The 27,779-nt window shown below is 51.7% G+C and overlaps 1 protein-coding gene across 2 annotated transcripts in view; it reads left to right on the top strand.

The window, feature by feature from the left end:
- The first annotated feature begins 1,148 nt into the window (after nucleotides 1-1,148).
- The window catches only part of LOC148136466 (hepatic lectin-like), a 38,726-nt gene continuing 12,095 nt past the window's right edge, over nucleotides 1,149-27,779 (top strand). The window contains exons 1-3 of one of the 2 annotated variants that reach the window (XM_087983170.1): nucleotides 1,149-1,425; nucleotides 9,176-9,347; nucleotides 24,587-24,706. In XM_087983170.1, the coding sequence (XP_087839296.1) occupies nucleotides 9,263-9,347; nucleotides 24,587-24,706 (205 nt within the window). In that variant the 5' untranslated portion in view covers nucleotides 1,149-1,425; nucleotides 9,176-9,262. Of the gene's footprint in view, nucleotides 1,473-9,175; nucleotides 9,348-24,586; nucleotides 24,707-27,779 lie in introns of both variants that reach the window. The other variant, XM_087983169.1, reaches the window with a different exon arrangement.

Here is a 27,779-nt window from a genome sequence, read left to right as displayed (position 1 = left end):
TAAAGTTCTGCTGCTGCAGATTCCCAGACTTGGATTCTTCTGCAGGTTTCTCTCACTCAAGCATGTTATCCCTTAGATCCATGCTACCCGAGGGCACTGGGGGCTGATCATTCCCACTCTGGAAGTGGATTTCACTGTCAGTGCGGGTGGGAAGGGTATCGTGGAATACCATCCCCAGGGACAAATCTGTGAGATCTTTTATGTATGCCCAGTCGGTCTGTGCCAGCGTACACTGCCCTCGAAGTAGCTGTGGTGATGTTGACACTGTCACACACTTCCTGCTGGGATGTGCCTTTGTAAAGGAAGCCTGGAGGAAGATGCAGTGGTGTGTGTCGAGGTTTGTCCTGAGCAGCTCCTTGATGTGGGACTCCACGCCCTACAGTCTGTTCCCCGGGACGGACACTGCCACACACACCGGCTGTGCCTGGAGGACCATTAGCTCAGTGAAAGGTGTGCTGGTCTATCAGAACAAGACGACACGGTGGCACAGTGGTTAGCACTGTTGCCTCACAGCGCCAGAGACCCGGGTTCAATTCCTGCCTCAGGCGACTGACTGTGTGGAGTTTGCACGTTCTCCCCGTGTCTGCGTGGGTTTCCTCCGGGTGCTCCGGTTTCCTCCCACAGTCCAAAGATGTGTAGGTCAGGTGAATTGGCCATATTAAATTGCCCGTAGTGTTAGGTATAGGGGTAAATGTAGGGGTATGGGTGGGTTGCGCTTCGGCGGGTCGGTGTGGACTGATTGGGCCGAAGGGCCTGTTTCCACACTGTAATGCAATCTAAAAAAAAAACAAGGAGTGTTCCAGCAACTTTTCCAGCAACACATTTTCAACCCCCTATCAGAACAAGGAGTTGGCCCTGACTGAGTGTTGCAGACTGGCACACTGCAATGTCCAGGACTACATACTGAGGGATGCGCTAAAGCTTAGAGCAGCTGCCGCTAAAGCACAGTGGGGAAAGACTACCATCTGAGGGCTTTCTGCTGAAGGTAAATGGGGGACTGTTCAGTAACCGGACTCTCCCAGTCCCCCAGTGTAGGTAAATATTAGTGTTGTAGGTGGAAGAGAGGTCGTTGGTTTTTCAGACTGAGTCAGAGTCCAATGTTTTGTTTATTTACTTGATATGCAACTGAACAGAACCGAATTCTGGCGATGGCCTCAAACAGGATTTTGTAGTCTGTATTCAGCAAGAATATTGTGAGAATGTGGATGGACAAAGACTTTTAATGAATAAAGTTTTGAAATGAAGTCCACTCTTGGAGTGGAGCTGGCAGGCAGTGTGGGTGTGTAGGGCATTATGGAACAGTCAACCCGAACATGACATTCCTGTGGCATTTCTGCCACTCCTTCCTCATCCAACCAAAGAGGGAGGACAAGCAAGGTTCAGAGGAGACTGAACATCGAGAGAGGACGGTTGCAGTGAGTTCCGGTGAGTAAAGGAGCACGAGCGGAAACAACATCTGGAAACTGTTGCTGGTGAGTAGCAGCTGAGTTTTGAGAAATAGTTATTGGAGCAGAGCTCACCAGCAGCTTCAGTGTAGTATTAAAAGTGTAGTATTTGATATTGTAAGGATAAATGACGTTAAAGAGGTAAGGCACGGTAGGAGATCTCCAAGTGGTTGTCTGCTCCTGTTGCTCGATGTGGGAAGGTGGGCACATTCCCAGTGCCTGGGAATTACATGGGGAGAGGAAGTTGCTCCATCTACAGATCCAGGGATCCTGAGTTTTGGAGTTGGAGCGGGGACACTGTGGAGCTTCCATGGACAGACTGTCATGGTTCGCATGTTTAGGGATGTGGTCACACCAGGGGCACACAGTCCACAGGCAGGAAGGGAATGGGTGACCACCAGGCAGAGCAGGAGGGCTAACCAGGCAGTGCAGGAATTTCATGTGGCTATTCCCCTGCAAAACAGATTAACATTAGACAGAGTATTGAGTACAGGAGTTGGGAGGTCATGTTGCGGCTGTACAGGACATTGGTTAGGCCACTTTTGGAATTTTATGTGTAATTCTGGTCTCCTTCCTATCGGAAGGATGTTGTGAAACTTGAAAGGGCTCAGAAAGTATTTGCAAGGATGTTGCCAGGATTGGAGGATTTGAGCTATAGGGAGAGGCTGAACAGGCAGGGGCTGTTTTCCCTGGAGTATTGGAGTATTGGGGTGTACTGATAGAGGTTTATAAAATCATGAGGAGCGTGGATAGGGTAAATAGACAAAGTCTTTTCCCTGGGGTGGAGGAATCCAGAACTAGAGGGCATAGGTTTAGGTGAGGGGGAAATTTATAAAAGAGACCTAAGGGGCAACTTTTTCATGCAGAGGGTGGTATGTGTATGGAACGAGCTGCCAGAGGAAGCGGTGGAGGCTGGTACAATTGCAATATTTAAATGGCATCTGGATGTGTGTATGAACAGAAAAGGTTTGGAGGGATATGGGTCAGGTGCTGGCAGGTGGGTCTAGATTGGGTTGGGATAGATGGTTTTCATGGATGAGTTGGACTGAAGGGTTTGTTTCCGTGCTATATATCCCTATGACTCTCTGACTCTATGATCGTTTTGAGGGAAATGGTCTTTCAAGGGATAACAGCAACAGTCAAATTCATGGCACTGTGATTGGCTCTGCTACAGAGGGAGGGCGAGCTAGGCCTAGAAATGCTGTACAGGGAACTCATCAGTAAGAGGAATAGATAGATGTTTCTGTGGCTGCAAATGCGAGTCCAGGGTGGTGTGCTGCCCCCTGGTGCTCGGGTCCTGGATGTCTTGGAGCAGGTCCACAACATTCTGGAGGGGGGAGAGCGAACAGCCAGTGGTCATGGCACCTATTGATACTAACAACAGGGAACAAAAAAGGGATGAGGTCCTGAGAGCAGAACATAGAGAACTAGGAAGAAAGATAGGACCTCAAAGGTTGTTACCTCAGGATTCCTCCCAGTGCCACACACCTCTCAGAGTCGAAATGGCAGGATATATAGGATGAACACCTGGCTGAAAGCTGGAGCGAGGGGGAGGGTTTCAGATTCATGGGGCATTGGGACTAGTTCCAGGGGGAGGTGGGGCCTGTACAAACTGGAGGGGTTACACTTGGGCAGGGCTGGGACTGATGTCTTTGGCGGGGGCTGGAGCCGGGTGGGGGGAGGGCTACTTCATAGAGTGGTTGGGGAGGGTTAAAACTAGTGTGACAGGGGGTGGGGAACCAGAGGGACAGGGCAATAGATGCAGAAGTTGAGGGAGGGGTAGGAACCAAGGCAAACATTACTAGAACAAAGAGCAAAGGAAATTACAGCACAGGAACAGGCCTTTCACCCTCCTACACTGTCCCGATCCAAATCCTCTACCTAAAGCAGTCACCTATTTTCTAAGGATCTGTAACCCTTTGCTCCCTGCCCATTCATGTATCTGTCTGGATAGTCCTTAAATGACGCTATCATGCCCACCTCTGCCACCTCCACTGGCAATGTGTTCCAGGCACCCACCACCATCTGTGTAAAGACATTTCCACCCACACCTTCTTGAAACCTTTCCCCTCTCACCTTGAACTCGTGACTCCTAGTAATTGTGTCCCCCACTCTGGGAAAAAGCTTCTTGCTATCCATCCTGTCTCCACCTCTCATGATTGTAGACCTCAATCAGGTCCCCCCTCAACTCCGTCTTTCTAATGAAAATAATCCTAATCTACTTAACCCCTCTTCATAGCTATTGCCCTCCATACAAGGCTACATCCTGGTGAACCTCCTCTGCACTCTATGCAAAGCATTCACATCCTTTTGGTAATGTGGTGACCAGAACTGTACGCAGTATTCCAAATGTGGCTGAACCAAAGCCTTATACAACTGCAACATGACCTGCCAACTCTTGTACTCAATACTCCGTGCAATGAAGGAAAGCAGGCCGTATGCCTTCTTGACCACTCTGTTGACCTGTGTTGCCACCTCTGTTCATCAATTTTCCCCAGAACATTTTATTTACCATATAGTTCACTCCTGAATTGGATTTTCCAAAATGCATCAGCTCACATTTGCTCGGATTGAACTCCAGCTGAAATTTTTGTGCCCAACTCTCCAATCTATCTATATTCTGCTACATTTTCTGACAGTCCCCTTCACTACCTGCGACTCCACCAATTTTAGTGTCATCTGCAGACTTGCTAATCAGACAACCTATACCTGTCTTCAGATCATTTATGTAAATCGCAAACAACAGTGGTCCCAACACTGTTGGGATCCCTGTGGAACATCACTGGTCACAGTTCTCCATTTTGAGAAACTCCCTTCCATGACTACTCTCTGCCTCCTGCTGCCCAGCCATTTCTCTATCCATCTCGCTAGTACACCCTGGGCCCACACGGCTTCAAGAACTAATTTCACGAACAGGTGAAGCTCATGAAGTATGTAAGGAAAGTAGGGAAAAACTTAAACAAGGAATTAGAAAGGATAAAAGGGGTAATGAAAAGTCATTAGCGAACAGGATTAAGGAGAATCCCAAAGATTTTTATACAGATATAAAAAGCATAATGGTAGCCTGAGAAAGGGTTGGCCCACTCAAGGACAAAGGAAGGAATCGGTATGTGGAGCCAGAAGATGTAGGTGAGCTCCTAAACGAATACTTGGTGTCAGGATTCACCAACAAGAAGCAATTCGTGGGTCCTAATGAGATCCATCCCAGAATATTGAGAGTGGCGCAGTAACAAGCTGCTGGAGCATTGACAGACATCTTTGTATCCTCTTTGGCCACAGGTGAACGCCCAGAGGACAGGAGAATAGCCAGTGTTGTCCCAGTCCAGGAAATTACAGGCCTATGACCCTCAAATTGGTGGTAGGGAATTTATCGGAACCATTCTCAGGGACAAGATCTATACGCATATAGAATCAATTGGACTTATTAGCGATAGACAGTGGCAGACTGGTACAAAAGTTGAAGTCACATGGTATCAGGGGTGAGCTGCCAGGATGGATAGTGAACTGGCTGAGTCTTCAGAGACAGTGGATAGAGGCTTTTCGGAACAGAATGCTGTGCCTAGTGGTGTTCCATCGGGATCAGTGCTGGGAACTCTGCTGTTCGTGATCGACAGAAATGATTTGGAGGAAACGTAGCTGGTCTGATTAGTGAGTTTGTGGATGATAGAAAGATTGGTGGAGTTGTGGATCACGAGGAGGACTGTCAGAGGATTCAGCAGGATATAGATCAGTTGGAGGTATGGGCAGAAAAATGGCAGATGGGAGTTTAATCCGGACAAATGTGGGGTGATGTATTTTGGAAGGTCAAGTACAGGTGGAAATGATACAGTGAATGGTAGGACCCTTCGGAGGGATCTGGGTGTACAGGCCCACAGATCATTGAAGGTGGCCATGCAGCTCGATAAGGCAGTAACAAAGGGCTGACCTTCACTGGAAGGGACACTGAGAATAAGGAAAGGCAAGTTATGCTGCAGCTTTACAGAACTTTAGTTAGTCTATACTTGGAATACTGCGTACAATTCTGCTCACCACACTCCCAGAAGGAAGTGGATGGTTTGGAGAGGGTCCAGAAAAGGCTTACCAAGTATTGCGCGGAGGGGGGGAGGGGGAGTGGGGTATTGAGGGTGCTGGAGTTTAGCCATGAAGAAAAGCTGGATAGACTGGCATGGATAGAGTGGAATGTATGAGGCTTTTTCCCAGGGTGGAGGGATAGTTACTAGGGGGGACAGGTTCAAGGCGTGAGGGGAAATGTTTAAAAGGTTTGTGAGAGGCAGGTTTTTCCCACAAAGGGTGGTCAGTGCTTGGAACATGCTGCCAGAGGAGATGGTGGAAGCAGATACAATAGCATTATTTAAGAGGCACCGATACAGATCCATGAATAGGAAGGGAATAAAGGGATACGGATCCTGTATGTGAGAATGGTTTCAGAATGGAAGGACAAAGTCTGGAGTTCTCTCCTCTGGAGCTTGTCTTTCTATCAGGAGGAGCTCTCCTGCTCCCTGTTCCATTCAGAGTGAGCTATCTGTTAGAAACAGCCTGACCTGGATTGAACCACCATCCTTCAGGAGAGTGCGGACCCTCTTGATGACCCATTTGTCATGAGACAGCAGGTTATCAAGTCATGTGACCTCCCCTTTCCAAGTGGACAGCTTGTTCATGTTGCTTTGGCTCATTCTTAATTAAATTAGAATCCTAGAATCCTGACAGTGTGGAAACAGGCCATTTGGCCCAGCAAGTCCACACTGACCCTCCAAAGAGTAACTCACCCAGACCCATTGCCCTCCCCATTACTCTGTTGTTTACCTCTGTTTAATGCACCTAACCTACACATCCCTGAATACAATGAACAATTTAGCATGGCCAATTCACCCGAAACTGTACATCCCTGGACTGTGGGAGGAAACCGGACCACCCAGAGGAAACCCACACAGATATGGGGAGAATGTGCAAATTCCACACAGACAATTGCCCAAGGCTGGAATCGAAACCAGGTCCCTGGCGCTGTGAGGCAGCAGTGCTAACCACTGAGACACCATGTCAGCTGTGTGTTACTTTTAATTCCTTTATGACAGTTTCTTCTTGTCCCTTTCCTCTTCTGAAACAATTTATTCCAGAAAGAGTTATTGTTGATTCGTTCAATCCATGAAGTTCTGAAAGTTGTGAAGTTGACATTGTCGAGAGCTGAAAATGTGTTGCTGGAAAAGCGCAGCAGGTCAGGCAGCATCCAAGGAGCAGGAGAATCGACGTTTCGGGCATGAGCCCTTCTTCAGGATTCCTGAAGAAGGGCTCATGCCCAAAACGTCGATTCTCCTGCTTCTTGGATACTGCCTGACCTGCTCCGCTTTTCCAGCAACACATTTTCAGCTCCGATCTCCAGCATCTGCAGTCCTCACTTTCTCCAAGTTGACATTGTCGCAGAGACTGTGTCAGGGTTGACCCTGTGATATGGCATACCATCCCCTCCATCAGGCTGAAGGGTGTACAGGCCTCATGCCTGGTCAGCTCTGTTCCTGTCTGATGTGAATAGCCTTGAGCAGTAAGATCGAGGACAAACTGTCAGTGATGGTGCTGTTCAGTGTCGGGCTGATGGAACTGCCATCGCTGGTGGGGAATGGGGGCAGTGAGAGGTGTGTAGGGCACTGGCATCATTTGAAGGTGTATAACGGTGGGAGGCAGTATGTTAGTGAGTGTTTGAAAGGGAAGTTAGATCACATGAGCAGAGTGATAGGTTGGCGGGTTCCTGAAGATTGTGACGATCTACTGTGACTGTCTGTGTGGGGCATCACCCTTCCGGTTCCCTTCCCCTCCCTTCCTTTCCCTTCCCTTCCCTTTCCTTCCCCTTCTCTTCCCTTCCTTTCCCTTCCCAGCCCCTCTCTTCCCTTTTCCTTTCCTTTTATAACGTACCCTCGCACGTTCAACAGCGCTGAGGTTAAGATCCTAACCTGTCAACATCCTCTTGTGATTCTGCCTGTTCTGTAATGAACTGTCCAGTTGTGCATTTAGCCTTTTGAAGAGGAGCAGCAGATAGTTATCTCTCCCACTACTTCAAACGGTTTTGGTGTATTTTCCTCTGGAAGCTCTGTTGGTGTATCTGCGCTGGATCCCCACACAGATATAGCTCAGCAGGAGATATTGGCAGACAGCAAGGGGATTGGTTGCATTATTTGTGAGAAGATTTGTAGCTCGGGTGCTCGTTGTTGTGGTTCTGTTCGCCGAGCTGGGAATTTGTGTTGCAGACGTTTCGTACAACCAATGTTGTACACTACATTAGTTTTGCTCATGCTGGGTATCGGGTCCTTCGTTCTGGTGAGTTGTAGTGTACAAAATCCCATGCAAGGACTGCACAAAACACTACATCGGACAAACAGGAAGACAGCTAACGATCCGCATCCATGAACACCAACTAGCCACGAAATGACACGACCAGCTATCCCTAGTAGCCACACACGCAGATGTCAAGCAACATGAATTCGACTGGGACAACACTACTATTATAGGACAAGCCAAACAGAGAACAGCCAGGGAATTCCTAGAGGCATGGCATTCATCCACAGATTCAATCAATAAGCACATCGACCCGGACCCAATATACCGGCCACTGCAGCGGACAGCTGAAACTGACAACCGGAAGCGGCAGGGACAGACCACTACAAATGTCGGAGGAAACATCACAGAAGCGCTTCACAGGAGGCTCCCAAGCACTGAGGATATCACCTAGACAGGGGACGAAACATCTGCAACACAAATTCCCAGCTCGGTGAACAGAACCACAACATTGGTTGCATTATTTCGATTGACAATTTAAAGAGAAGTTGAAGTTTTTCAAAGAGACCTTTGAATGACTGCTTACTTACTTTGACAATCTCATAAGTAACTCCAAGCCTTAGGGCCTATAGGGCTCATGGGTTCTGTCCAGAGTGAGTCCTAGGTGAGTGGACATAGTGTGGCCATGGGGAACATGAGGGAGCAGGGGAGGTAAGGAAGGTACACGGGAATCATGGGAGAGTGAGGAAGGGCCAGAGGCTCAGGAATGAGGGGGAGCGCACCTCACACTCAATTACAATGTCCCAGTGAATGAGGGAGGGTCTGCTGGCCTTGGCATCTGCCCACTTCCATTCCTGCCCCGAACCTGTTTCCACAGATCCTGGTGCCACCCCTTTCTCAAAGTGAGAGCAGCATGGGTGAGCCCTGCCAGGCAGGAAGCAGAGTGGCAATGCTGGGCTCCACATCACAATTACTGCCTGAAAGTGAAAATCTTGATCAGTTGGTTCTGTTTTAAGGACAACATTTCAAGAGTCTTGTTCCTGAACCATACCCCTCAAAGCTATCAACGCAGCGAAATGGCAAATTGTCGATGTGTTTAGCAGGACTGACTCCAAATCCACATGATGCCCTGACCTTATTTAAGAAAACGTTGGGATTCCACTGATTGGTTATTTCTAACTAGTTATAGTGAAGTTGGGAAATAAGCATCACCTGAATGAATCGTCTTTATCGACCATAATTATTGGACCTAATATCAGTCCGGAGAGCACTTGCTAATGGGCTCCTGAAGTTTGTGACAATCTAAAGAGATATCTGTCTAAAATCCCGAGCAAGGGAGAGGAATGCCTGACTCATTTACCAAGGTGACTCCAGACATTGACCAGCTCCCCACACCAGCACAAAAGCAAAATGCTGAAATAGCTTTCTGCTGATCAGGCATAATTTTTGTTTGTGTTTTATTTTAGAACAACAGAAAAAGGAACTGCGAGGAACATTTCTCTCAGTTCTTCAAACGGGGGTTCACTTGATAACAAAGTTCCTCCAGCTGTGCAATGGATCCAACTGATGGATACGAACATCTCACTGCTGGCCATCTTGATCAACTGAGAAAAGGCAGAGGAGATCAGGAACTGGCAGGTACTGAGCAAAGGTCATTCCTGTTTATTCAGTTTGAGTAAATCTAGAGTTCATTATCATATGCCAATCAATTAACATATTGTCTAGCTATCACCATTGTTAACAGCTAACCTGAGAATGCAATTTTTAAAAAAAGGTTTTGTGATTTACACATGAAAGAAGTGAAACTATCACTGTATTCTAACAGATGAAAGGCTTAACAATCAATTTTTCAATGTATAATTTCAGTTACATCACACTGTAAATTTTTGCGTAAATTCTGTGTTAGGATTGAGCCCTCCACTATCACCTGATGAAGGAGCGTCGCTCCGAAAGCTAGTGTGCTTCCAATTAAACCTGTTGGACTATAACCTGGTGTTGTATGATTTTTAACAATCAATTAACAACAGTGAAAAAGATCCTTTCCCTCTCCTCGAGGTAACATCTTGTCAGGAAATGTCACTTCTCCAGGAGAACTGATGGATGATCAATGAGACAGAACAGGGGTCAGAAATCTCCTCTTCAATCTCTTTAGTGTTACTCAGTCACATTGAAATCATTGAAAGTTTATTTAAGATAAATTTGTTGGATGAGATTAATGAAGTTTTGAAAGAATGAGTTAATGTTGTGAGATGGATGTAACTGTATTGTATTCCATCGGACCATATCGATGACAAGGGCGAAGTGTGCTGATATTTCACTGTGTCATTTTCATCGCGCTCGATGGAAGGTTTCTCTTTCTGAGGACGAAGGGTTTCCTTGGGTTATTATCCCAAACCTGCCTCATTAGCGACTGACTCCATTCCTACAATGCTCCTGTTGTCCAATGCTCACCCAATCCGAGCACTTGCTTCAGCGGGAAGAGATCACCGGCACGAGATATCCCTGTGTACCTTGTCAGCCTTGGTGCTGGCACATCCTCAAGGGGGTGTTTCTCAGCTGGACACATACTGCCTGTCCCACAGCTGCCTGTCCCAGAGCTGCCTGTCCCACAGCTGCCTGTCCCAGAGCTGCTTGTCCCACAGCTGCCTGTCCCAGAGCTGCCTGTCCCACAGCTGACTGTCCCAGAGCTGCCTGTCCCACAGCTGCCTGTCCCAGAGCTGCCTGTCCCACAGCTGCCTGTCCCACAGCTGCCTGTCCCACAGCTGCCGGTGTCAGAGCTGCCTGTCCCAGAGCTGCCTGTCCCACAGCTGCCTGTCCCACAGCTGCCTGTCTCACAGCTGCCTGTCCCACAGCTGCCAGTCGCACAGCTACCTGTCTCACAGCTGCCTGTACCACAGTTGCCTGTCACAGAGTTTCCTGTCCCACAGTTGCCTGTCTCACAGCTGCCGGTCCCACAGTTGCCTGTCTCAGAGTTTCCAGTCCCACAGCTGACTGTTCCAGAGTTTCCTGTTCCAGAGCTGCCTACACCACAGCTGCCTGTCCCACAGCTGCCTGTCCCAGAGTTGCCTGTCACAGAGTTTCCTGTCCCACAGTTGCCTGTCTCACAGCTGCCTGTCCCACAGTTGCCTGTCCCAGAGTTTCCTGTCCCACAGCTGCCTGTCCCAGAGCTGCCTGTCCCACTGTTGCCTGTCCCACAGCTGCCTGTCCCACAGTTGCCTGTCCCAGAGTTTCCTGTCCCACAGCTGCCTGTTCCAGAGCCGCCTGTTCCAGAGCTGCCTACACCACAGCTGCCTGTCCCACAGCTGCCTGTCACACAGTTGCCTGTCACAGAGTTTCCTGTCCCACAGCTGCCTACCCCACAGCTGCCTGTCTCACAGCTGCCTGTCCCACAGCTGCCTGTCCCACAGTTGCCTGTCTCACAGCTGCCTGTCCCACAGCTGCCTGTCCCACAGCTGCCTGTCCCACAGCTGCCTGCCCCAGAGCTGCCTGTCCCACAGTTGCCTGTCCCAGAGTTTCCTGTCCCACAGTTGCCTGTCTCACAGCTGCCGGTCCCACAGTTGCCTGTCCCAGAGTTTGCTGTCCCACAGCTGCCTGTTCCAGAGCCGCCTGTTCCAGAGCTGCCTACACCACAGCTGCCTGTCCCACAGCTGCCTGTCACACAGTTGCCTGTCCCAGAGCTGCCTGTCCCACTGTTGCCTGTCCCACAGCAGCCTGTCCCACAGTTGCCTGTCCCAGAGTTTCCTGTCCCACAGCTGCCTGTTCCAGAGCCGCCTGTTCCAGAGCTGCCAACACATAGCTGCCTGTCCCACAGCTGCCTGTCCCACAGTTGCCTGTCCCAGAGTTTCCTGTCCCACAGCTGCCTGTCCAAGAGCTGCCTGTCCCACTGTTGCCTGTCCCACAGCTGCCTGTCCCACAGTTGCCTGTCCCAGAGTTTCCTGTCCCACAGCTGCCTGTTCCAGAGCCGCCTGTTCCAGAGCTGCCTACACCACAGCTGCCTGTCCCACAGTTGCCTGTCACAGAGTTTCCTGTCCCACAGTTGCCTGTCCCACAGTTGCCTGTCTCACAGCTGCCTGTCCCACAGCTGCCTGTCCCACAGTTGCCTGTCTCACAGCTGCCTGTCCCACAGCTGCCTGTCCCACAGCTGCCTGTCCCACAGCTGCCTGCCCCAGAGCTGCCTGTCCCACAGTTGCCTGTCCCAGAGTTTCCTGTCCCACAGTTGCCTGTCTCACAGCTGCCGGTCCCACAGTTGCCTGTCCCAGAGTTTCCTGTCCCACAGCTGCCTGTTCCAGAGCCGCCTGTTCCAGAGCTGCCTACACCACAGCTGCCTGTCCCACAGCTGCCTGTCACACAGTTGCCTGTCCCAGAGCTGCCTGTCCCACTGTTGCCTGTCCCACAGCAGCCTGTCCCACAGTTGCCTGTCACAGAGTTTCCTGTCCCACAGCTGCCTGTCCCACAGCTGCCTGTCACACAGTTGCCTGTTACAGAGTTTCCTGTCCCACAGCTGCCTGTCCAAGAGCTGCCTGTCCCACTGTTGCCTGTCCCACAGCTGCCCGTCCCACAGTTGCCTGTCCCAGGGTTTCCTGTCCCACAGCTGCCTGTTCCAGAGCCGCCTGTTCCAGAGCTGCCTACACCACAGCTGCCTGTCCCACAGTTGCCTGTCACAGAGTTTCCTGTCCCACAGTTGCCTGTCTCACAGCTGCCTGCCCCACAGTTGCCTGTCTCAGAGCTGCCTGTCCCACAGCTGACTGTCCCACAGTTGCCTGTCACAGAGTTTCCTGTCCCACAGCTGCCTGTCCCAGAGCTGCCTGTCCCACAGCTGCCTGTCCACACAGTTGCCTGTCCCAGAGTTTCCTGTCCCACAACTGCCTGTCCCACAGCTGCCTGTCCCACAGTTGCCTGTCACAGAGTTTCCTGTCCCAGAGCTGCCTGTCCCACAGCTGCCTGTCCACACAGTTGCCTGTCCCAGAGTTTCCTGTCCCACAACTGCCTGTCCCACAGCTGCCTGTCCCACAGTTGCCTGTCACAGAGTTTCCTGTCCCACAGTTGCCTGTCTCACAGCTGCCTGTCACACAGTTGCCTGTCACAGAGTTTCCTGTCCCACAGCTGCCTGTCACACAGTTGCCTGTCACAGAGTTTCCTGTCCCACAGTTGCCTGTCCCAGAGCTGCCGGTCCCACAGTTGCCTGTCACAGAGTTTCCTGTCCCACAGCTGCCTGTTCCAGAGCCGCCTGTTCCAGAGCTGCCTACACCACAGCTGCCTGTCCCACAGCTGCCTGTCACACAGTTGCCTGTCACAGAGTTTCCTGTCCCACTGTTGCCTGTCCCACAGCTGTCTGTCCCACAGTTGCTTGTCCCAGAGTTTCCTGTCCCACAGTTGCCTGTCTCACAGCTGTCTGTCCCACAGTTGCCTGTCCCAGAGTTTCCTGTCCCACTGTTGCCTGTCCCACAGCTGTCTGTCCCACAGTTGCCTGTCCCAGAGTTTCCTGTCCCACTGTTGCCTGTCCCACAGCTGCCCGTCCCACAGTTGCCTGTCCCAGAGTTTCCTGTCCCACAGCTGCCTGTCCCAGAGCTGACTGTCCCACTGTTGCCTGTCCCACAGCTGCCTGTCACACAGTTGCCTGTCACAGAGTTTCCTGTCCCACAGCTGCCTGTCACACAGTTGCCTGTCCCAGAGTTTCCTGTCCCACAGTTGCCTGTCCCAGAGCTGCTTGTCCCACAGTTGCCTGTCACAGAGTTTCCTGTCTCACAGCTGCCTGTCCCAGAGCTGACTGTCCCACTGTTGCCTGTCCCACAGCTGCCAGTCACACAGTTGCCTGTCACAGAGTTTCCTGTCCCCACAGCTGCCTGTCACACAGTTGCCTGTCCCAGAGTTTCCTGTCCCACAGTTGCCTGTCCCAGAGCTGCCGATCCCACAGTTGTCTGTCCCACAGCTGTCTGTCCCACAGTTGCCTGTCCCAGAGTTTCCTGTCCCACAGCTGCCTGTCCCACAGCTGCCTGTCCCAGAGCTGCCTGTCCCACAGCTGACTGTCCCACAGTTGCCTGTCACAGAGTTTACTGTCCCACAGCTGCCTGTCCCAGAGCTGCCTGTCCCACAGCTGCCTGTCCCACAGTTGCCTGTCACAGAGTTTCCTGTCCCACAGTTGCCTGTCTCACAGCTGCCTGTCACACAGTTGCCTGTCACAGAGTTTCCTGTCCCACAGCTGCCTGTCACACAGTTGCCTGTCACAGAGTTGCCTGTCCCACAGCTGTCTGTCCCACAGTTGCCTGTCCCAGAGTTTCCTGTCCCACAGCTGCCTGTCCCACAGCTGCCTGTCCCACAGTTGCCTGTCACAGAGTTTCCTGTCCCACAGTTGCCTGTCTCACAGCTGCCTGTCCCACAGTTGCCTGTCCCAGAGTTTCCTGTTCCACTGTTGCCTGTCCCACAGCTGTCTGTCCCACAGTTGCCTGTCCCAGAGTTTCCTGTCCCACTGTTGCCTGTCCCACAGCTGCCCGTCCCACAGTTGCCTGTCCCAGAGTTTCCTGTCCCACAGCTGCCTATCCCAGAGCTGACTGTCCCACTGTTGCCTGTCCCACAGCTGCCTGTCACACAGTTGCCTGTCACAGAGTTTCCTGTCCCACAGCTGCCTGTCACACAGTTGCCTGTCCCAGAGTTTCCTGTCCCACAGTTGCCTGTCCCAGAGCTGCCGGTCCCACAGTTGCCTGTCACAGTGTTTCCTGTCCCACAGCTGCCTGTTCGAGAGCCGCCTGTTCCAGAGCTGCCTACACCACAGCTGCCTGTCCCACAGCTGCCTGTCACACAGTTGCCTGTCACAGAGTTTCCTGTCCCACAGTTGCCTGTCTCACAGCTGCCTGTCCCACAGTTGCCTGTCCCAGAGTTTCCTGTCCCACCGTTGCCTGTCCCACAGCTGTCTGTCCCACAGTTGCCTGTCCCAGAGTTTCCTGTCCCACTGTTGCCTGTCCCACAGCTGCCTGTCCCACAGTTGCCTGTCCCAGAGTTTCCTGTCCCACAGCTGCCTGTCCCAGAGCTGACTGTCCCACTGTTGCCTGTCCCACAGCTGCCGGTCCCACAGTTGCCTGTCCCAGAGTTTCCTGTCCCACAGTTGCCTGTTCCAGAGCCGCCTGTTCCAGAGCTGCATACACCATAGCTGCCTGTCCCACAGCTGCCTGTCACACAGTTGCCTGTCCCACAGCTGCCTGTTCCAGAGCCGCCTGTTCCAGAGCTGCCTACACCATAGCTGCCTGTCCCATAGCTGCCTGTCCCACAGCTGCCTGTCACACAGTTGCCTGTCACAGAGTTTCCTGTCCCACAGTTGCCTGTCTCACAGCTGCCTGTCCCACAGTTGCCTGTCCCAGAGTTTCCTGTCCCACAGCTGCCTGTCCCAGAGCTGCCTGTCCCACTGTTGCCTGTCCCACAGCTGCCTGTCCCAGAGTTTCCTGTCCCAGAGTTTCCTGTCCCACAGCTGCCTGTCCCACAGCTGCCTGTCCCAGAGTTTCCTGTCGCACAGTTGCCTGTCTCAGAACTGCCTGTCCCAGAGCTGCCAACCCTCAGCTGCCTGTCCCAGAGCTGCCTCCCCCACAGCTGCCTATCCCACTGTTGCCTGTCCCACAGCTGCCTGTTCCAGAACTGCTTAACCCACAGCTGCCTGCCCCAGAGCTGCCTGTCCCACAGCTGCCTGTCCCAGAGTTTCCTGTCCCAGAACTGCCTGTTCTAGAGATGCCTGTTCCAGAGATGCCTGTCTCAGAGCTGCCTGTCCCACAGCTGCCTGTTCCAGAACTGCCTAAACCACAGCTGCCTGCCCAGAGCTGCCTGTCCCAAAGCTGCCTGTCCCAGAGTTTCCTGTCCCAGAGCTGCCTGTTCCAGAGATGCCTGTCCCAGAGTTTCCTGTCCCAGAGCTGCCTGTCCCACAGTTGCCTGTCCCAGAGCTGCTTGTCGCAGGGCTGCCTGTCCCACAGCTGCCTGTCCCACAGCTGCCTGTCCCAGAGCTGCCTGTCCCACAGCTGCCTTTCCCAGAGCTGCCTGTCTCAGAGCTGCCTGCTCCTTAGCTGCCTGTCCCAGGGCTGCCTGTCCCACAGCTGCCTGTCCCAGAGCTGCTTGTCGCACGGCTGCCTGTCCCACAGCTGCCTGTCCCAGAGATGCCTGTCCCACAGCTGCCTGTCCCAGAGCTGCCTGTCCCAGAGCTGCCTGTCCCACAGCTGCCTGTCCCAGAGCTGCTTGTCCCAGGGCTGCCTGTCCCACAGCTGCCTGTCCCACAGCTGCCTGTCCCAGAGCTGCCTGTCCCACAGCTGCCTTTCCCAGAGCTGCCTGTCTCAGAGCTGCCTGTCCCAGAGCTGCCTGTCCCACAGCTGCCTGTCCCAGAGCTGCCTACCCCACAGCTGCCTATCCCACTGTTGCCTGTCCCACAGCTGCCTGTTCCAGAACTGCCTAACCCACAGCTGCCTATCCCACTGTTGCCTGTCCCACAGCTGCCTGTTCCAGAACTGCCTAACCCACAGCTGCCTGCCCAGAGCTGCCTGTCCCACAGCTGCCTGTCCCAGAGTTTCCTGTCCCAGAGCTGCTTGTCCCACTGCTGCCTGTCCCAGAGCTGCTTGTCGCAGGGCTGCCTGTCCCACAGCTGCCTGTCCCACAGCTGCCTTTCCCAGAGCTGCCTGTCTCAGAGCTGCCTGCTCCTTAGCTGCCCGTCCCAGAGCTGCCTGTCCCAGAGCTGCCTGTCCCACAGCTGCCTGTCCCAGAGCTGCTTGTTGCAGGGCTGCCTGTCCCACAGCTGCCTGTCCCAGAGCTGCCTGTCTCAGAGCTGCCTGTTCCTTAGCTGCCTGTCCCACAGCTGCATGTCCCTGAGCTGCCTATCTCAGAGCTGCCTGTCCCACAGCTGCCTGTCCCAGAGTTGCCTGTCCCTGAGCTGCCTGTCCCACAGCTGCCTGTCCCAGAGCTGCTTGTGGAAGGGCTGCCTGTCCCACAGCTGCCTGTCCCAGAGCTGCCTGTCTCAGAGCTGCCTGTTCCTTAGCTGCCTGTCCCAGAGCTGCCAGTCCCACAGCTGCCTGTCCCAGAGCTGCCAGTCCCACAGCTGCCTGTCCCAGACCTGCCTGTCTCTTAGCTGCCTGTCCCAGAGCTGCATGTCCCAGAGCTGCCTATTGCAGGGCTGCCTGTCGCATAGCTGCCTGTCCCAGAGCTGCCTATCCAGAGCTGCCTGTTCCTTAGCTGCCTGTCCCAGAGCTGCCTGTTGTAGGGCTGCCTGTCCCTCAGGTGTCTGTCCCAGAGCTACCTGTCCCACCTCATGACCTTTCCCTTGGTAAAGTTGGGGCCATGGGTGCCATGTTTTGCCTGAATGTCCTGGTGGATGAGTCGGGTCTAGGACCCTAGACCATGCCAGTCTAGCCTGAAGGTGCCACCCAGGTCAGTGCAGTCCCATCTGTTTGCAAGAACACCCAACTGTTTAGGAAGTCAGTCAATGGCCTTTTCCACTGTCCCTGGGTTAGCATCACCACCTTCTCTCTGCTGCTTCTCTCTCTCTCTCTCTGTGAAAACTGGAACTGAACATTAAGGCTCGTGCTCTCCCACTATCGCTATTGTCTGCAGCACCTTCTCGGGACTTTTCTTACCCATGCCAACTTCCTGCACTGTATGGCCAGGGCACTGCCTAATCACCTACTCACTGGAAACATCTCTCTAAATGTTCCCGATCTCCACCAGCCCTAACCACTGAGTCGGTCACATTTTCCCACAGTCGACCTTTAGCTGGGTCCCATCCCAGGAGAAAACAGCCTGTTCCTGAGCAGTGACGGTCGAGACAGGGGACGGGTTGGTGATGAAAGGGCTTTCCCATCACCTGTGATGGAGGAGGGCAGACCCTGACCACTCCAGGCAGCTCCCTGACTCTGCCCATGCCCCTGGGCTGCTACCAGAGGCTACCGCTGTCTCTCTCAGTTGGTGACCTCGGTGGAAGACTGTAGTCCTTGTGGTGACTGGGCACTACCCTCCCTGCCATTGGCACGAGCCATTCGGTTGAAGCACAAGCAGGCTTTCTGATAACTCAGCTGCTGGCACAGGGTGCAGCAGTGACGTTAATGTGGTACAGTGCAGCAACAGGCTCAACCCTTTGCCTAGTCACTGCTAATAAACACGATAAGCTGCCTGGCGCTGTGGGCATACTGAAAGACGAGCGGGGAACGCAAGTTAGGGCAACCATGAGGAACACAGACACGGGCACACAGACAATGGCACACAGACACAGGAACACAGACAATGGCACACAGTCACGGGAGCACAAACAGAGGTGCACAGACACGGGAACACAGACAACAGCACACAGACACAGGAACACAGGCACATGCACAAAGACAATGGCACACAGACACGGGAGCACAGACAGAGGTGCACAGACACGGGAACGCAGACAACAGGACACAGACACGGGCGCACAGACATGGGAACACAGATACAGGCACACAGACACAGGAACACAGACACGGGAACACAGACATGGGCACACAGACACAGGAACACAGATACCGGCACACAGACACAGGAACACAGACACGGGTACACAGACATGGGCACACAGACACGGGAACACAGATACCGGCACACAGACACTGGAACACAGACACGGGAACACAGACATGGGCACACAGACACGGGAACACAGATACCGGCACACAGACACGGGAACACAGATACGGGAACACAGACATAGGCACACAGACACGGGAACACAGATACTGATACACAGACACAGGAACACAGACACGGAACACAGACATGGGCACACAGACACAGGAACACAGACACAGGCCCACAGACACAGGAACACAGACACAGGAACACAGACACGGGAACACAGACATGGGCACACAGACACAGGAACACAGACACGGGCACACAGACACAGGAACACAGACACGGGAACACAGACACGGGAACACAGACAGAGGAACACAGACACGGGAGCACAGACATGGGCACACAGACACGGGAACACAGACACGGGCACACAGACACGGGCACACAGACACAGAAACACAGTCACGGGAACACAGACATGGGAGCAGAGACACGGGAGCACAGATAACGGCACACTGACACAGGAACACAGACATGGGAACACAAACACGGGAACACATACACGGGCACACAGACACGGGAACACAGATGCCGGCACACAGATACGGGAACACAGACACAGGAACACAGACACGGGAACACAGACACGGGCACACAGATACAGGAACACAGACACGGGAACACAGACAACAGCACACAGACACGGGCGCACAGACATGGGAGCAGAGACATGGGCACACAGACACAGGAACACAGACATGGGAACACAGACACGGGCACACACACAGAGGAACACAGACATGGGAACACAGACATGGGAACACAGGCATGGGAGCAGAGACATGGGAACACAGACACGGGCACACAGACACGGGAACACAGATACCGGCACACAGACACAGGAACACAGACAGGGGAACACAGACATGGGCACACAGACACAGGAACACAGACACGGGCACACAGACATGGGAACACAGACACGGGAACACAGACATGGGCACACAGACATAGGAACACAGACACAGGAACACAGACATGGGAACACAGATACCAGCACACAGACAAGGGAACACAGACAACAGCACACAGACACGGGCACACAGACACGGGAGCACAGATACCGGCACACAGACACGGGAACACAGACACGGGAACACAGACACGGGAACACAGATACCGGCACACAGACACAGGAACACAGACACGGGAACACAGACATGGGCACACAGACACAGGAACACAGACACGGGCACACAGACGCAGGAACACAGACATGGGAACACAGACATGGGCACACAGACACAGGAACACAGACTACAGCACACAGACACGGGCGCACAGACATGGGAGCAGAGACATGGGAACACAGATACCAGCACACAGACATGGGAACACAGACAACAGCACACAGACACGGGAGCACAGATACCGGCACACAGACACGGGAACACAGACACGGGAACACAGAAATGGGCACACAGCCACAGGAACACAGACACAGGAACACAGACACGGGAACACAGACAACAGCACACAGACACGGGCGCACAGACATGGGAGCAGAGACATGGGAGCAGAGACACGGGAGCACAGATAACGGCACACAGACACGGGAACACAGACACGGGAACACAGATACCAGCACTCAGACACTGGCACACAGACACGGGAACACAGACACGGGAACACAGACATGGGAGCAGAGACATGGGAGCAGAGACACGGGAGCACAAATAACAGCACACAGACACGGGAACACAGACACAGGAACACAGACACGGGCACACAGACACAGGAACACAGACACGGGAAGACAGACATGGGCACACAGACACAGGAACACAGACATGGGAACACAGACATGGGAACACAGACATGGGAACACAGGCATGGGAGCAGAGACATGGGAACACTGACATGGGAACACAGACACGGGAACACAGACAACAACACACAGACACGGGAACACAGATACCGGCACACAGACACAGGAACACAGACACGGGAACACAGACATGGGCACACAGACACGGGAACACAGATACCGGCACACAGACACAGGAACACAGACATGGGAACACAGGCATGGGAAAACAGGCATGGGAGCAGAGACATGGGAACACAGACACAGGCACACAGACACGGGAACACAGACAACAGCACACAGACACGGGAACACAGATACTGGCACACAGACACAGGAACACAGACACGGGAACGCAGACATGGGCACACAGACACGGGAACACAGATACCAGCACACAGACACAGGAACACAGACACAGGAACACAGACACAGGAACACAGACACGGGAACACAGATGCCGGCACACAGACGCGGGAACACAGACACGGGAACACAGACATGGGCACACAGATGCAGGAACACAGACACGGGCACACAGACATGGGAACACAGACACAGGAACACAGACACAGGAACACAGACACAGGAACACAGACACGGGCACACAGACACAGGAACACAGACACAGGAACACAGACACGGGAACACAGACACAGGAACACAGATACAGGAACACAGACACGGGAACATAGACATGGGCACACAGACATGGGCACACAGACACAGGAACACAGACATGGGAACACAGACACGGGAACACAGACACAGGAACACAGACATGGGCACACAGACACGGGAACACAGACACAGGAACACAGATACCGGCACACAGACACGGGAACACAGACACGGGAACACAGACACGGGAACACAGACACGGGAACACAGATACCGGCACACAGATACCGGCACACAGACACTGCCACACTGACATGGACACACAGACACTGACACACAGACATGGTAACACAGACACTGGCACACAGACACCGGCACGCAAACACTGGCACACAGACATGGGCATGCAGACACTGACACACAGACATGGGAACACAGACACTGGCACACAGACATGGGCATGCAGACACTGACACACAGACATGGGAACACAGACACTGGCACACAGACATGGAGACACAGACACTGGCACACAGAAATGGGCACACAGACACTGGGACAGAGACACTGGCACACAGACAGGAACACAGGAAGGGGAACACAGACACAGCCACACAGACTGGCACACAGACATAGGCACACAGACACTGGCATACAGACACAGTCATACAGACATGGGAGCAGAGACGCAGGCACACAGATGTGGGCACACATACACGGTCACACAGATGCGGGCACACTGGGGGTGTGTGCTGTCACTGCTCTTGGAGGGTATCCACAGATGCTGGTGCCAGGAAGCCAAGGGTTTTGGAGGAACAAGCAGTGGGTCAGAGATGTCGGATTTCACACTCGGATTCCATTTTGGGAATTAGAATCATAGAGTCATCGAGATGTACAGTATGGAAACAGATCCTTCAGCCCAACCCATCCATGCTGCCCAGATATCCCAACCCAATCTAGTCCCACCTGCCAACACCAGGCCCATATCCCTGCAAACTCTTCCTATTCATATACCCATTCAGATGCCTTTTAAATTTTGCAATTGTACCAGCCTCCATCACTTCCTATGGCAGCTTAATCCATACACATACATCCTCTGCATGAAAAGGTTGCCCCTTAGGTCTCTTTTATATCTTTCCCCTCTCACCCTAAACCTATGCCCTCTAGTTCTGGACTCCCAATCCCAGGGAAAAGACTTTGGCTATTTATCCTATCCATGCCCCTCATAATTTTGTAAACCTCTATAAGGTCACCCCTCAGCCTCCGACGCTCCAGGGAAAACAGTCCCAGCCTGTTCAGCCTCTCCCTATAGCTCAAACCCTGGCAACATCCTTGTAAATCTTTTCTGAACCCTTTCAAGTTTTACAACATCTTTTTGATAGGAAGGAGACCAGAATTGCATGCAATATTCCAACAGTGGCCTAACCAATGTCTTGTACAGCCGCAACATAACCTGTACTCAACTCCTGTACTCAATACTTGACCAATAAAAGAAAGCATAACAAACTTCACTGCGACTCCACTTTCAAGGAGCTATGAACCTGCCCTCCAAGGTCTCTTTATTCAGTAACACTCTCTAGGACCTTACTAATAAGTGTATAAGTCCTGCTAAGATTTGCTTTCCCAAAATGCAGCACCTCGCATTTTTCTGAATTAAACTCCATCTGCCACTTCTCAGCCTATTGGCCCATCTGGTCCAGATCCTGTTGTAATCCAAGGTAATCTTCTTTGCTGTCCACTACACCTCCAATTTTGGTGTCATCTGCAAACTTACTAACTGTACCTCTTATGCTCACATCCAAATCATTTATGTAAATGCCAAAAAGTAGAGGGCCCAGCACGGATCCTTGTGGCACTCCACTGGTCACAGGCCTCCAGTCTGAAAAACAACCCTCCACCACCACCCTCTGTCTTCTACTTTGAGCCAGTTCTGTATCCAAATGGCGAGTTCTTCCTTTATTCCGTGAGATCTAACCTTGCTAAATGGGGTGGCATGGTGGCTCAGTGGTTAGCACTGCTGTCTCACAGCACCAGGGTCCCACGTTCGATTCCAGCCTTGGGTGACTGTCTGTGTGGAGTTTGCACGTTCTCCCCGTGTCTGTGTGGGTTTCCTCCGGGTGCTCCAGTTTCCTCCCACAGTCCAAAGATGTGCAGGTCAGGTGGAGTGGCCATGCTAAATTGCCCGTAGTGCTAGGTGCATTAGTCAGAGGGAAATGGGTCTGGGTGGGTTACTCTTCGGAGAGTCGGTGTGGACTTGTTGGACCGAAGGGCCTGTTTCCACACTGTAGGGAATCCAATCTAATCAGTCTCCAATGGGGAACCTTGCCAAGCGCCTTACTGAAGTACATATAGGTCACATCTACCACTCTACCCTCATCAATGCTCTTTGTTAATTCTTCAAAAAACTCAATCAAGTTTGTGAGACATGATTTCCCATGCATAAAGCCATGTTGACTATCCCTAATCAGTCCTTGCTTTTCCAAATACATGTACATCCTGTCCCTCAAGATTCCTGGCTCACAGTTTCTATTTTCCTTTCCTTTATTTTCTTATTTTATCTTTTCACCTCACAGCAGTCGTGTTTATTTTCCTCCAGCACCCATCTTGTGTGTGCAGGTGTCAGACACAATGACTGAACAACGAGGACATAAAACGTTCTTGCTGTTCCTCCAGCAGGAAGAAAGGAACCACCTGAGTGGCCAGTGACAAGCAGAGCCCCTCTCATCAAAGGCCAGTGCTGCAGGATCAAACCGTGAAGGGGGACGGCAGGGAGGGACATAGTTAAAAATCACACAACACCAGGTTATAGTCCAACAGGTTTAATTGGAAGCACACGAGCTTTCGGAGCGACGCTCCTTGATTAGGTGATAGTAGGGAGGGACAGAGTTTCTATTCAGCAGGTGCGAGGGCAGGAACTTAGATATGAATGATGTGAGAGACAATGCTAATGAGGTTGATGACAAGCAGTAATCCCCACTTCGAGGCACCTTGCTGTTCCTTAGTGAGAACCACATGCCTGGAACTCCAGGAGAAAAACACAACAAATTCCTCCCAACATTGAGAGGAGTCTCAGTGGCCTTTTCCCATCATTGTCCCAGATTTCTCTCCATTATCTAAGGCCTTCAGGGCCTTACAAGGTCTGCCCCATGTGTCTGTTGTCCATAACTGACATCACTTCCATTTATTGCTTAGTTTAGATCTTCAAGCTACTGTTTCTGAATGTTCTCAAATTGAAGAAACACATGTTTTCTATATTCACTCCTGGGATGTGGGGGTCACTGGCTGGGTCCAGCATTTATTACCCTGTCCCTAGTTGCTCCTCGAGAAGGTGGTGGGGGAGCTCCCTTCTTGAAATCACTATAGTCCAAGTGTTGTCGGTTGATGCACAATACCCATAGGGAGGGAGTTCCAGGATTTTCACTCAGTGTCAGTGAAGGGATAATGGTATATTTCTGTCAGGGTGGTGCGTGGTTCAGAGGGGAACTTGCGGGGGGTGGCGTTCCCATGTATCTGCTGCCCTGGTCCTTCTAGATGGAAGTGGTGAGGGTTTAGAAGGTGCTGCCTGAGGATGTTTGCTGAATTCCTGCAGTACATCTGGTAGATAGTACACAGTGCTGCCCGTGTGTGTCTGTGGTAGAGGGAGTGGATGCTTGGGGATGTGATCCACAGGCTACTTTGTCCTTTATGTGTTTGTGTACAAGCTTCAATAACTTCCACTAACTGTTGGCCCCTCCCCCTCTTCTTCAGAATCACATAAGTGAAGGTTTAAAGTCTTCTTTGTAAAATGGTTCCCTGAACTGCCTCATTGATGACTTTCCGTTACACATTACAGAGTATCGTGGCTGGTCAAGAGAACTTATCCAAGGAAAATGGACACCTCTGGTGATCTACGTTCTCCTGGGTGTCTCCATCCTGCTGTCTGTGGTGATCCTAGGCACTGTGTTTAAACTATGTAAGTTTTGTCATCCTTTATGGGACTTGTTTTGTCAACAAAGCATAACCGTTAACAAGGATAAATTGAGATATTCCTGCCTCAGTCTTTCTTATTGCTGGTGTTATTAATTCAGGAATGGAGTGAGGAATAACACATCAGTCATCAGACATTTTATGGTAGTTAGCATTTCCACATTGTGAGTATAGAAACGCTAATCTGAAAGGAAATTAGACTGAACTTTGGAAGGGGATGATAGTCATTTCTGGCAGTAATGAGATGGAATAGCACTGTTCAGTTTCTCCTGTTCTCTTTCCCAGTATTGTTCCTTATTCCAAGCTGACTGTTCCCCACCCAGCACAGCAGGAGCTGCATTCCCCATCACGGAGCTGGTGTGGCTGAATTAAATCAGCAGCACTATCATTCCTGATGAAGAACTTATGCCCGAAACATCAATTCTCCTGCTCCTCAGATACTACCTGACCTGCTGTGCTTTCCCAGCACCATACTCTCGACTATGAAAAATCTCCAGAATCTGCAGTCCTCACTTTCTCTGAGCACGATGTTATCCTGTCGGGTTCGAACCCACTGGAAATGCTGACATGTCTTCTCCATGTCAACAGTTCCCAAAAGAAGGATAAATGTGAGAACGCTTTATTTCTTCAATGAAGTAAAATTGAGAATTAATCAATAGGGGCAGATGGGATCTCGCTATATGGTACCTGTTTAAATATGTTTGAATGCATAGTTTTTCTAGCTATGATCAAAAGCTACATGGACTCAATTGATTGATGCTCCAAGGATAATCTACTCATGAATTAACCTCCCTTTCCTGATGTTGCCCTGCAACATTAACCAATAGATCCCTCTGCTGGGATTGTCTTTTCTCCCTGTGATTCATGGGAAGTTTACACGTTCCCTGTTGTCACTTGATACTCACCTTCTCTGTGTAACCTTTCCCCCCTTACCCCCACTCTGGTGAGCAACTCCATAACCTGTTGGGAAATATTTGGTGAGAGCTGTGCTCTGGGGATGGGGACTTTCCTCATCCTCCTCAGGTCCTCGGAGGAATCATTCCATAAGCTCATTGACTTGCGGATGGTCTGGAAGTCTGAACAGTGAGAGAAACTGTATGACCAGTCAGTACTCTGCGAACAGGGAAAGAATGTTTGATTGTAGCATTTCTCACTCTGTTCAGCTCGCGTGAAGATGACTGTATGAGTATTATATGACATGAGGGTCACAGATATTTAATTCTGTCACCAAGTGTTGAGAGATGACAATTTTTTCATTCGTTTCATAATCCTCAGTGCCTTACCTTGAGCATTAATTAGCTGTGAGATGGACAGAGCCCATGACGATCTCTACAATAGATCCAGGAGGGTCAGTAACACTGGCTTTGGGTTTACTCCCTGAGTTAGCCATGCTCTGAAAAGTAACTCACAAAATTAGAAACACAGGAATGGACATCAGCAATCTCAAAATCAGGTTGCAGTTCCTGATTTGAAAGAATTCCAGAGCCAAACTGTGTGGGGTGGGGGGGGAGGGGGAGGGGGAGTCTGGTCCAAAGTGATCAGGTGAAGTTGGACGAAAGGGAGAGAATGGAAATAAGGCAATGAACTGTTCTATCGGGAACAGCTCGGGGAATTGATATCGTCAGGCAGATCCAGGAGAAAGAGATCAGGCTGGGTTACCGGATCGGACTGGATTAATTAATGCTCCATACATCCCCCCCAAACTGGCCATCATGACTGAGAGCCCCAGGCGGATACCTTGGAGCTACACTTTTAGTTTGGAGCAAGGGAGTGAAATTGAAGCTGAGGTTGTTCAGAATGAGACGGGAGCAAAACATACCTGACATCGTCCTTACCAATCTGCCAGCTATCCAGGACAGGAGCGGTAAGGAGACAAAGTCCCACCCTCACATTGAGAATACCCTCCAGCGTGTTGTGTGGCACTATCACCGTGCTAAATGGGACAGACTTTCAACCGATTGAGCAACTCAGGACGGGGCATCCATGAGACACTGTGGGCCATCAACAGCTGCAGAACTGTACTCCAGCACAATCTGAAACCTCAAGGCCCGGCATATCTCCCTCTCAACCATTACCATCACGCCAGGGGGGGTCAATCCTGGTTCAATGGGTTGTGCAGGAGGGCATGCCAGGAGCAGCATCAGGCATACCTGGAGATGAGGTGCCAACCTGGTGTAGCTACCAAACAGCATAAACAGCAAGTGAGAGACAGAACCAAGCGATCCCATGACAAACGGATCAGATCGAAGCTCTGCAGTCCTGCTACATCCAGCCGTGAACAGTGGTGGATGATTAAACTCCTCACTCGAGGAGGAACCTCCACACATATCCCCATCCTCAGTGATGGAAGAGCCCAGCACATCAGTGTGAAAGATAAGGCTGTGGATGATCCAGTGGTCCCCAACATCACAGATACCAGGCTTCAACAACTCGATTCACTCCACATGATATCAAGGAACAATTGGAGACACTGGATACTGCAAAGGCAACGGGCCCTGACAACATTCCGGCAATAGGACTGACGACTTGTGCTCCAGAACTCGCCACTCCCCGAGCCAAGCTGTTCCAGTATATTTACAACCCTGGCATCTACTCGTCAGATATGTCCTGTACATGAAAAGCAGGACAAATCCCACCCGGCCGATAACCGCCCCATCAGTTTACTCTCGATCATCAGTAATATGATGGAAGGGGTCATCAACAGCGCTCTCAAGCAGGACCTGCTCAGCAATAACCTGCTCAGTTTGGGTTACCCCAGGGACACTCAGCTCTTGACCTCAATACAGCCTGGGTTCAAACATGGACAAACGAGCTGAATTCCAGAGGGGTTGGGGTGGGGCTGGTGGGGGGATGTGGGTAGAGTGACAGCCCTTGACATCAAGCCTGCATTGAACTGGATGTGCCATCAAGAAGCCCTGGCAAACATGTGTATCAAGGGGCAAACTCCATTGGTTAGAATCATACCTGACACATAGGAAGCTGGTCATGGTTGTTGGAGGTCAGTCGTCTCAGTTCCAGGACATCTCTGCAGGAGTCCAGGACATCTCTCAGGTAGTGTC

The sequence above is a fragment of the Chiloscyllium plagiosum genome, unplaced genomic scaffold (genome assembly GCF_037043375.1).
Source record: "Chiloscyllium plagiosum isolate Xiang-an unplaced genomic scaffold, Cpla_swu_hap1 HiC_scaffold_45, whole genome shotgun sequence".
NCBI classification, from domain to species: Eukaryota; Metazoa; Chordata; class Chondrichthyes; order Orectolobiformes; family Hemiscylliidae; genus Chiloscyllium; species Chiloscyllium plagiosum.
The sequence above is the reverse complement of the archived record's forward strand: the minus strand, read 5'-3'. Positions and strand labels throughout refer to the sequence as shown.